At 41.3% G+C, this 11,444-nt stretch overlaps 1 protein-coding gene across 2 annotated transcripts; it reads right to left on the reverse strand.

The window, feature by feature from the left end:
- Positions 1 to 129: 129 nt before the first annotated feature.
- On the reverse strand, positions 130 to 6,667 carry LOC144711642 (uncharacterized). Of its 2 annotated transcripts, none has more exons than XM_078585634.1 (3): positions 6,574 to 6,667; positions 5,625 to 5,742; positions 130 to 639 (listed from the first exon to the last, which is right to left on the reverse strand). In XM_078585634.1, exons 2-3 carry the CDS (start codon positions 5,728 to 5,730, stop codon positions 248 to 250), a joined length of 498 nt encoding a protein of 165 aa, XP_078441760.1. In that variant the 5' UTR covers positions 5,731 to 5,742; positions 6,574 to 6,667; the 3' UTR covers positions 130 to 247. The 2 variants fall into 2 exon arrangements, with proteins under 2 accessions (XP_078441760.1, XP_078441761.1); XM_078585635.1 differs by having other exon boundaries at positions 6,570 to 6,666.
- Between the last annotated feature and the right edge of the window lie 4,777 nt (positions 6,668 to 11,444).

Below are 11,444 nucleotides of genomic sequence, written 5' to 3' on the forward strand. Positions count from 1 at the left end.
CATGGAGTTCTTGTTTCCTCTGTTTCTCTCTCTTTGCTATGAGGTTTTTGTGTACTCTCATACCCTCTCTAACTCTCTATACACATTTAGTACAGTATGGGATTCTCTCTCTCTCTCTAAAACACTCTATAGCCAACAGAGAGAAGATGGGCTAGGCAAGAATCCCATGTTGTGTCTTCCTGTCTCCATCTGTACACATGACGAAGAAAAGTATGCAAGAAAGCTAGAGAGAGAAAGAGAGGAGAGATCAGGAATCAAACCCTGAGTAGACCCCTCTCTCTCTAAGCAGCCTCTTCTCCTCCTCGACGTAGCTTTTTCCCCTGCTGGCCTGGCCCAGATCCCTCTTCCGCTTCTCCTTCTGAGAGAAGGTCAATCCCCCGTCTCTCAGACCGCCTGGCGGCAGTGCCGTCGTCGCCACCATCACAGAATTGGCAGCAGCCCTTGTGTGCTCGCGATCCTCGTAAGTTTCCACCGACTTGTCAGTCTCTGGTTGGCCGTTGGACCAAGACCAGTTGGTCTGGCCATCGTTGACCGACAGGCGAGGCGGCGGAACCTGAAGGACGGAAAGCCCACCTCGATACCCATGGCGGCTCAGTGCTCCGTAGTCTACAAGACCTTTCCTCTTCTTTGCCACCTCAACTGCAAAAGGATTCAAATTATCATCATCACGATGATAATCACCATCATCATAATCACCATAATTCACCATGATCAACATCAGCATCAAGGAAAACAGGAAGAAGATGAAGAAAGAAAACACCAACAAGGACACCCATAACCGATTCAAGAACCAAAATGTTACTACGAGTTTGTAACTATTATTGTTCAGCACATGAAATAAACGAAAAACTTGTCCATATCTTTCCAAACCATCAATTTCTTCAAGTCATCAGGTCATAACAACTCGGATCAAATAATTAAAGATTTTTCTTTCCATTTACTGCGGCTACTTAGTCCATTCAGGACAGGAGTATGTCAGAGGATTCCTCTTCTTCATGTTTGCTTTCTTCCATTTCCAAAGCTATCTGGGTTGTTTTTCCTCATTTTGTTCTTTTTTTCTGTACTCAGGCTACCTTCAATCAATTACTTTAGACCAGGAAAACGGACCCCTCCTAAATAGATGTCAGAAAAATTCCTCAAACTTAAGGTTAATTCCATTTATTATTGCAGACTAAGGGTCCTGGGTCCCTAAAAACACAAATCAAAGTACTTTTTGGAGAAGGACAAAACTTAAATCATAAATAAAACAACATTTTGATAGAAACCTTGACGTGGGTTCCAAAAAAACACCTTTAAATGAATTTTGGAGAAGGAGAAAATTTAAACAAGATCCAACAATCAAATGGGGACAAGTGGGTCACTGGAGATCAGGCGATCTAGAGATGATCACAGGAGAAGGGTATTGCAGAGGGTTGAAGGGTGGAGCAAGAAGTAGGAGAATGAGGAGCTGAGCAAGTCTATAGATGACAAATTCATCATCGTCATCGCTGTTCATATAATCCAAACATTTGTGAAGACGATGATGATGACAACAAATTTTCTGGATGTTGACGAAGACAATGAATTTTTAATCCATCCAGTAGGAAAGGAGATTCACTCCAAGAAGGGTTTGCGCATCAGCAACGACAATGATGGGTGTACAAGGACAGTGACAATTTCTTCATAGTCACCTTCCACTCATCATCCATGGATGCTGCTGCTGCAGCTGATGATGATGATGATGATGGTGTCATCCACTCACCAACGCTAGAGGAAAACTTCAAACTTCAATCACTTAAAGGAAACCATCCTAGAAGGTAAATGGCCAAAATATCCCTCATGGAGTGAACTAAGAAGGAAGATTCCATTTTGGCTGGGGGCATAGCCAAGTAAATACCCAAACTTAGATACAAAGATAAATAGTTTTTGTCAGCTTCAGCTTCAACTGTTGGGTTGTCTGGAGGTGAACGTGCTAGGATTTGAAGAGAAAAAGACAGAATCAATTTCTTACCAGTAGACCACCCATACTTATGGGGTTACAATCTGGGCCCAATAACGAAAGAGAAAGCAGGCACCTTTATGATAAGGAGAGAATTAAAGTGAAAAAGTAGAACAAAGAGGAGATAGAGGGGAGAATCTTTGAAACACCCCCCAACAAGATGGAGAGTAGATGCTCCTGATTCCCAGCTTGTCCAGTAGCCAATTGAAGAATGACCTTGCCAATCATTTATTAAAGATATCAGCTATCTGATCAGCTGACTTGATGTGCGTAATCAGGACACATTCCTGATCAATTTTCTCCCTGATCCAATGTTTGTTTAGCTCAATGTGCTTTGTTCTGTCATGTAGAACTGGATTAGGGGCGATATCAATTGCTGATTTATTATCACAGTATATAACAGTGGGTTTGTCTTACTTCATTCCAAGCTCCGTGAGAATACCACGGACCCACTGTTCTATACTCGGCCTCGGCACTAGACAATGAGATCTCTGACTGTCTTTTACTCCTCTAGGTAATTACATTTCCTCCCAGGAATTTGCGATGGCCTGATGTTGACCTATCTATGGCCAAGCCTGCCCAATCCGCATCTGTATACACTTCCACGTCTATTCCGCTCTGGTGGTCATAACATATCCGGTGACCAACATATACCTTCAAATACACCATGATGAGATCAACCGGATTATTGTATCCCAGTGACTATGAGGGCAACCAGTTGATTATATGTACAGCCGTCAAGATGGCTTCTCCCCAAAAACTCTTCGGCACTTCATAATGTAAAAGTAATGCTTGAGCTGTAGTGGTCACATGACCGATTCTTCTCTCCGTTAGCCCATTCTGCTGTGGAGTGTATACACAGGATGATTCATGTATCACACCTTCCCTTGGCTCCTCTAATGCTTTCAGTGGATTATGGCCCCAACACATCATAATGAACAAGTAAGAGTTTTGTAAACCAAGTACTTAGCATTATCAGAGTGCAGCCGTTTAATAGAGATGTCAAAGTGATTTTTCACCATCTGAAAGAATTTCTCAACCACAGTGGAGACTTCTGGCTTGGACTTTAACAGATAAACCCAAGTCAATCTTGTACAGTCAACAGTCATAAGCGAATACAACATACCACTTGGCTTGTATAATCCTTACTTTGGATGATGGCCCCCTCATGTCACAATGAACAAGTCAGAATGGACTTGTACTCCGTTCACCTTTCCCAGAAAAAGACACCCCCTTATTCTTTGAATATTGGCATGTATCACATTGAACATGAGAAGGGCCCACATTTTTAAAGGATAAGGGAAACATGAGTTTTAATACTTCAAAAGGAAGTCCAAGGCGGCAGTGGATCAGCATGAGGTGCTTCTCTTGTCTGCTACGCTCCTACTCTTGGGCAGCAATGTTGGAGACGAGATCTCCATCAGCAAGCTCATTCAAGTACAATAGCCCATTCTTCTCCTTCAAAGGTGAACTCCTCAAGTTCTTTACCTTATCATAAACAAAAGAGGCATTATGAGTTAAGGTAACCGTAAAATTCGAGTTTCTGAGGTGAGTTAAGCTGTGCCCACAGGCTTAACCGCATTATGAGTTAAGGAACATGAAGAACATGTCTGATCAAGCCCAGGTCAGCAATTTAAAGATCACCTATGCTGGTGAAAGGCAAAATCTCCCCGCCTGCAGTAAACACTCGTCGATCTCTGTTATACGAAGTATAACAAGAAAAATTTGAATAGTGGGGAGTCATATGATCCATAACGCCTGTATCATTAATCCATTCAGATGATATAAGTATGGTAAGTTGGCTCACTAACTCAAGCCACGGACATTGAACAGATCAAAGTCTTGAGCTTCTCAAACTCCTTCAACCCCTCCTAATCCACAATGGGTATACTTTTTTCATTGTCTCGTCCATCTCATGAGCCAGGCTCAGATTCTTTAGTTTGCGCTGCATTAGCCCGTGCAGGTCTGAGACATGGGTGTAGGATCCAGCAGGTATCCTTGGTGTGGTTTCTCTTGCAATGTGAACAATGTAAATTAGACTTGTGTTTGCTTCCTTGACTCTTATGATCTGAGACATCCGCCCCTGTATTCCTCTGACCTCTTTCACCTGTGCCGTCAGGAGCACTCTTCTGTTGTTTTGTCTTAGCCTGAAAACCTGTCCCAACTTCATCTTTGTCATTTCCTGGGATTAGCTCAAGCCTATTCTCTTCGTCCATTACAATTTGGATGGCTTCTTCAAGGTCTGGAACCCTTTTTCAATTGAGAATTTGACTTTGTAAACACTCAAATTCCTTGTTCAAACCCATCAAAACTCTAACTGGATGATCTTGCAAGGTTGACCACCACTCTTCCGGATTTTTAATAGGTCTGAAGTGATCAATTGCCAACCACAGTGTCTAGAGCTCTTCCGCATATTTTGTCACAGGCATGTCACCCTATACAAGGGTGGCAGCCTTGGGCACAAATTCGCAAATTTTCCATGTGTGGCTTTTCTTCACATGGTTTCTCAGGAGATGATCCCATATTTTCTTTGTAGTCCTTAGATATAGGTATTTCCGGAATCGATCACCTGCCATACTTCACAGCAACCATTGCCGTTTATTGGCACTATCACGCTTCCATGTCCTATACTTTGAGCTACTTGTATCCTCTTCCTTTTTGAGGTAGTCGTCCACTCCTCTGCTCTCAGGAGCCATCTCGATGTATTCACAATATCCCGCCCTGCTTCACCGGCTTGTGCAACAATATTATGATATCTCCTCCGCCAGGTAGAATAATTTGGTGGATTCACCCTCAACTTCTGTCCCGATTTCAAGGTTCAGAGTTGATCACTCGGTCAACAACCTGGAATGATGTTGCCGGATTTTTCCCCTTGGCACACGCCTTCAAGAACTTCCTTTGTCCAAATGGCTGACAAGCTCACCACGCTTGTGCAAGTTCCTCACGGTCTTCGTCGTAACTCAGATTGGAGCACTGGCACAACTCACTGCCTTGACTGCAACCACAGATCAAGGGAAGAATATTTCCCTATACCCAGCACTCTGATACCATGTCATCAGCTTCAGCTTCAGCCATTGGCATGTCTGGAGGTGGATCTCCCAGTAGCAAGGGAAGAGAGTGCAAGGATTTGATGAGAAAAGACTGAATCAATTTCTTACTAAGAGTCCACCCCATACTTATGGCCTAATAATCTGGGCCTTAAACTCATTGGGCACAATAATGAAATAGAAAGTAGACCCCTTTATGATAAGGAGAGTATTACAAAATAGAAGTAGAATAAAGAGGAGATAAGACTGGGGAGGATCTTCGGCCGACAGTTTTCAGCATTCATAGCCTTATTAACAAAATATCCCTAGAGCATTCACTACAATCATCTTCAATTATTTTAAAGAAACCATCCTAGAAGGTAAATGAATAACATATCCCTCATGGAGTGAACTAAGGAAGTTTCCCTTTGGAGTGGGCCCATATCCAAGTAAATATACAAAATAAGATACAAATATGAAAATTTTTCAGCATCCAATAAGGTAAATGACTAATGTCTCCCTCGTGGAGTGAACTAAGGAAGATTCCCTTCGGGATGTGAGCATATCCAAGTAAATACTAAAAATAAGATATAAATATGGAGAGTATTCAACATTCATACCTTTTTTGAGACTGTGCTTGAGTCCACTTCCTTCATCATCAGAATCAGAACTTGACGAATCCGAAGAGGAGGGTAACTCTTTTGCCCTCGGATCTGCCCTCTTCATAAGTTCGATTGACTGCAAAAAATGTCATTGATGTACTAAAAATAGCTGAAAATGAATAGTGCAAGAAAAAATGTGGCTCAATTTGGCAAGGCCAACAACTTAGGCTTTGTTTTCTAGTGATGGTTCAAGAAGAGAATTAAATAGCCGGACCCTTTGTAAATTCATAACTCGAGGACCAATTTAAATGTTTAAGGAATATGACAAAAGAGTTTTATAATGCAGAACTCTAATAAACCCAGTGGCACAGTTGGATGAAGAAACTGAGATCCCATCGCAACTTTGAAAACAAAAATTATGGAACCGACTACACCATCTCTAGAGAACATTTTTACTCAAAAATACTTTATTTCACCAGTAAAAGTCCATGTTATTCAGTATTTCATAACAAAACAACAAGAGGTGATAGTCCCAGGTTTTTTACTTTTTTTCCAGTTCAAGAACCTTGATTTTTCTAGGGCCCAGGAAACAAATCGGGAGGGGGTGGCAGAGAAACGATATAACTTAAATGAAATTCCTCTCCAGATGCAATCAAGATTCTTAACCCCATCAATTCAAAATAAGAAAATGCTAATAAAAAACTTAGTTCATCGCTTGTGATCAAAACTTTATCAAGAACAAATGCCGGAGACGAAAACAGAGCATTTGCAAAGGGATTTCTTCAAAAAATACGAACATTGGAGATCTCCAATAAAATTTATAAAAAGGAAAAAAAAACTTCACCGTGTCGACAAGTTGATAGCAAAATCAAACAACCGAACGGAAAAAAAGAAATAATTGCAGAAGTCATCATTCTAATATTCTGAAAAACGATGAAAAACTTCCCAGAAACAGAAATTTACCCACTTGAAGAAGTTTTGGGCCGGGAGAACGCTGAGAAAACTGCGTGAAGAAGCCCTTCAGCGATCTAAATCGTCTCTCTGATCAAAACTTGCCCATTTTGAGTATTTAAAGGAAGCAAATGGGCTTATTTTCCTTGGGAATCAAGCCCAATTAAGCCCAATTTATACGTCATCCGTCCGTCCCCTTAACGTCATCCAACATCCACCCTGCCCTCAAAATGAAAAGGGCATGAAAACCTCTGTGCCTTCCTTTCATCCCCTTTCGTCATCCGGTGCCGATGACTAAACGTCCTCCGTCCTCAGTCCTCCGTCCTCCCTCCTCTTCGGCCTGTATGTACAGCCCCTCGTGGATACGAGGCAAAACTATAGACTCTGTGACAGATGATTGAGTGAAATGACGTACCATTATGTCACATATGTCTCTTTATTTATTATACAGCTAAAAAAATTATCAGCGGCCCTGTCGCTGGAGGTCACTCCCAGTATTGTTTGCTCGTCTACATATCCTGATCTTGGATGATGATATCAGGGTGTATGTTGTACCAAATATCAGAAATAGGAAGTCCTATATACGGTTGCACCGATATCCGGATATCAGTTGCTACAATAGCAATACCCGATATAATTTCTTTCACCCTTGTCAGTATCTGCCTTAGTCTCAAGGGTTGGGTACCGACATCAGATTTATGTGTCTGAAATCAGTTTTCCGATATCCGACATGTATTCTTCTCTCCATGACTTTGAATAAATATTATTCGGTTAGTTAAATAATTTAGATAATAATATAAATTCATCATGTGTTATGTCATCATATAGGCCGTAAAATCCGTCATCATGTAGCCTTCTGCAAATTTCAACTTTGTGATGACGTGTGGGTGAGATGGGCGGCGAGCCAGCAGCCATGTAACTATATATATATATATATGTGTGTGTGTGTGTGTGTATGTATGTTTTTTTCCCTCAAATGGTTTTGCGTAAATAGTTTTTGTAAAACTAATACACGTTAAAATCTTTGGATGAGTCAACAGAACCAAGACAATAGTTCCATGGTCAAGTCAACAGGGGACAAATTAGCCCTACTCTACCATAGTGTCAACTTCACACTATGTGGTATTAATAATGCATATTATACTTTTGATTTTGAGCAGTATTCATTACAAATAATTTACACAACTGTGTTTTTCTTCCCTATGAGAAGATGTCTCCGAATTAAATAAATCAGGTGAGGGGCCGATTTCCTTACCCTTTTATTTCTGATCTGATATCAAGAAAATATTTGATATCCATTCGATATCCGATGCAGGAATCTGAAATCTTCTCAAATTCGCCTGAATATTGGACTGTCTGATATCAGATATAAGATGGGGGAACACTAGATCTGGGGGATGTCTGGTATATGAGGAAAGTAAATAGTACATATGTTGTGAGGGACCACTAGCACATAGAGGCATATGCTCAGAAGAGTAAGGTAGTGAGAGCCCATGAGGCAATATGGGAAAGTAAAAAGGGGAAAGTAGGGGTATAGCTAAGAAAGATGCTATGTGACAAACTACGGATATGGTTGAACCAATTACTATGCTGGCTTTGGAAATCACCACTTTATGCCTATCGCTAGAAGGATCCGTTAATTGTCCACAGTCCAAGAGCAGCCGCCACCTAGTGACTATGCACTGGGCATAAACATTTTTATGCCTAAACACTGTTATGAAATTCCTGAAACTAAAAATTATCCAATACTTTTATAAATTGATTGGATAAGGAATGCATATTTTCTGAAAGGGGAAATTTTCTTAAGAGATTTATAAACATACGCATTTCCAAGTATACTGTAAAGTAAAATTTGATACCCCAGCAATGCCTGATAACCTGGCATCTTTCAAATATCAAGAAAGGGGAAATATCAACTATATAGTTGACCCGTAGCCGAGCCTTAAAGTTAATCATTACATACTTATTTGAAAAAATAATATACACATCACTTGCATAGTTGTATAATAAATCCATTAATTTAGTGATTATAGTTTGCCAAAGGATGCTAGGCTTCTAGATCAATGCATACAACATAAGGAGACTCTCAAGATCCATATTTATAATGCATATATGATGCACATGGATCAAATGGTGAAGAGCAATAAGTCAAAATTTATGGGAACTTTTTTGAGTTTCCATGTGGATCTATTTGAAATAAAATTAGATATATTAAAGTGTTTCCCATTCAACATCTGGACCCATAAGTCTTAAGAGGAGACTCATAGAAATATTACCATATTCTTTTCTCCCATATAGTTAATAATTGAGGGTTCATAAAACAAGACGCACTTGGAGTGTGAAAGAGAGAAAAAGTGATGAAGGGGAGGCAAAAGGAAAAGTTCTAAAAATGAAAAGATAGAGGGTGGTAGAGAGAGAAAGTAAGATAAATATTTTCTTTGACCATAGAAACAATAACCATAGAGTCAATTATTGGTTAATTCTGACCATGGGAAGGGAGAACTATCCATCAAAAATTATCACATTCATGAGTCCCACATAGTCACAACAGTAGCCAATGACAGGAAGATTTGAGAGAGAAAGAGAGAGAAAGTCATGGGGAGAACTACCCATGAAAGTTTATCACATTCATGAGTCCCACATAGTTAACACTGGGGGATAATAACAAATAAATTTAGAGAGAGAAAGAGAGAGAAAGAGAGAAAGCCATGGATAGCTCAAAGCAAAAGTTGTTGGTTTCAGTTGCTTTGAATAATGGTCAGGACAAAGAGATGAAAAAATAAGAGAGTTCTAGTGAGAAAACGCACGAGAGATGCTTCTCCTCCACATCGCAATCGCATGCATGAGAAACCATGCCACATGGCAGTCTACGATTGGTGGACCATGATCTAATTTGGTAAAATTTTCCTAGTTTTCCATTCGTCCCGTCATCCGTCCCGTCTGAACATAATCGACCAGATCGATTCTCCCAATGCTAGATATAGGCTTATAGGACTTGGACTTATGCGATCGGCAGAAGAACAGTGAAGAACGACAGTAAACCCTAATCCCTATTTTCTCTTTCATCTTTTCTTTCTCCTCTCAAATCGCAGCTTCTAGGGTTTGAGGTGAAACCCTAGAACAGAGAAATAGGAATTGTAATTGGGGAGAGAGGAGTGCTTGGTTTTTCTATGAATCGTTCTTTCTCTCTCCCCTTCTTCAGATTCCCCCCCTGAAAAGGAAGGAAAAAGAGGTCAAATTCTTCTCCCCTTGTATTCTCTCTCTCTCTCTCTCTCTCTCTCTCTCTCTCTCTCTTGGTGTTTTATTGCTTTACTGACCGTCCAATGAGAAGACCCAAGTGGAGAGAAGCACAGTTGAACTGACCGCGCCCAAAGCAAGAAGAGAGAGAGAGCATGACAGAGGGAGGGAGGGAGAAGAGAGATGGAGATAAAAAGAGAGAGAGAGCACGAGAGAGGGAGGAATGGAGAAGAGAGGGAGATGGAGATAAAGAGAGAGAGAGCATGAGAGAGGGAGGGAGGGAGAAGAGAGAGAGAGAGCATGAGAGAGGGAGGAGGGAGAAGAGAGAGAGAGAGGGAGATAAAGAGAGAGAGAGCATGAGAGAGGGAGGAGGGAGAAGAGAGAGAGAGATGGAGATAAAGAGAGAGAGAGGATGAGAGAGGGAGGGAGGGAGAAGAGAGAGATATGGAGATAAAGAGAGAGAGAGAGAGCATGAGAGAGGGAGGGAGGGAGAAGAGAGAGAGATGGAGATAAAGAGAGAGAGAGCATGAGAGAGGGAGGGAGGGAGAAGAGAGAGAGATGGAGATAAAGAGAGAGAGAGCATGAGAGAGGGAGGAGGGAGAAGAGAGAGAGATGGAGATAAAGCGAGAGAGAGCATGAGAGAGGGAGGGAGAGAGAGAAGAGAGAGATGTAACGCATGAGGTGTAGAGAGTTCGATACAGAAAAGGAGAGAGGGAGAAGAGATTTAATGAGTGAGAGAGAGAGTTTGATCCGGAAAGAGAAAGGAAGGGCCACCATGAGAGGGAGAGGAAGAGAATGCTGAGAGAGAGAGAAAGAGAGAATGCAGAGAGAGATAGAGAGAGAAAGAGAGAATGCAGAGAGAGAGATAGAGAGAGAAAGAGAGAATGCAGAGAGAGAGATAGAGAGTTAAAGAGAGAATGCGGAGAGAGATAAAGATTACCAAAGAGAATGCAGAGAGAGAGAGAGAGAGAGATAACGAGAGAACGCACAGAGGGAGAGATAAAGAGAGAGTAGAGTGCACAGAGAGAGATAAAGAGAGAATGCAGAGAGAGAGATGACGAAAAAATGCACAGAGGGAGAGATAAAGAGAAAGTGCAGAGAGAGAGAGAGATAAAGAGAGAATGCAGAGAGAGATTGAGAGAATAAAGAGAGAGATAGAGAGAGAATACAGAGAGAGGTAGGGAGAATACAGAGAGATAGAAATAGAGAGAGAATATGGAGAGCGAGATAGAGAGATAGTAAAGAGAGGGATAGAGAGGATACAGAGAGAGATTGAGAGAGAATGCAGAAAGAGAGAAATGCAGAGAGAGAGATAGTGAGAGAATGTAGAGAGAGAGAAAGAGAACGCAGAGACAGAGATAGAGAAAGAGAAAAAGAATGCAGAGACAGAGATAGAGAAAGAGAATGCAGAGACAGAGATAGTGCAAGAGAACTCAGAGACAGAGATAGAGAGATTGCAAAGAGAGAGATTGCGGAGAGAGAGAGAGAGGAGAGAGAGAGAGAGAGTCTGGGGGCCAGATCCTAAATATTTTCTCCCCTCTTGCAGTCGCGTTTAATTGCTTGGAGGCAAACGGCAGACGACAGAGAGAAAACAGATACAGGGAGATGTTGGTTGTTTTGGGAGGAGAGAGAAAAACATCGAGAGGAGAG

Source organism: Wolffia australiana, chromosome 14 (genome assembly GCF_029677425.1).
Source record: "Wolffia australiana isolate 7733 chromosome 14, ASM2967742v1".
NCBI classification, from domain to species: domain Eukaryota; kingdom Viridiplantae; phylum Streptophyta; class Magnoliopsida; order Alismatales; family Araceae; genus Wolffia; species Wolffia australiana.

Excerpts from the sequence above, each read along its gene's own strand:
- LOC144711642 (XM_078585634.1), bottom strand. The coding sequence starts at position 5,730 with ATGAAGAGGGCAGATCCGAGGGCAAAAGAGTTACCCTCCTCTTCGGAT. Across the intron at positions 640-5,624 it reads CAAGCACAGTCTCAAAAAAG|TTGAGGTGGCAAAGAAGAGG; the intron begins GTATGAATGTTG and ends ATCCTTTTGCAG.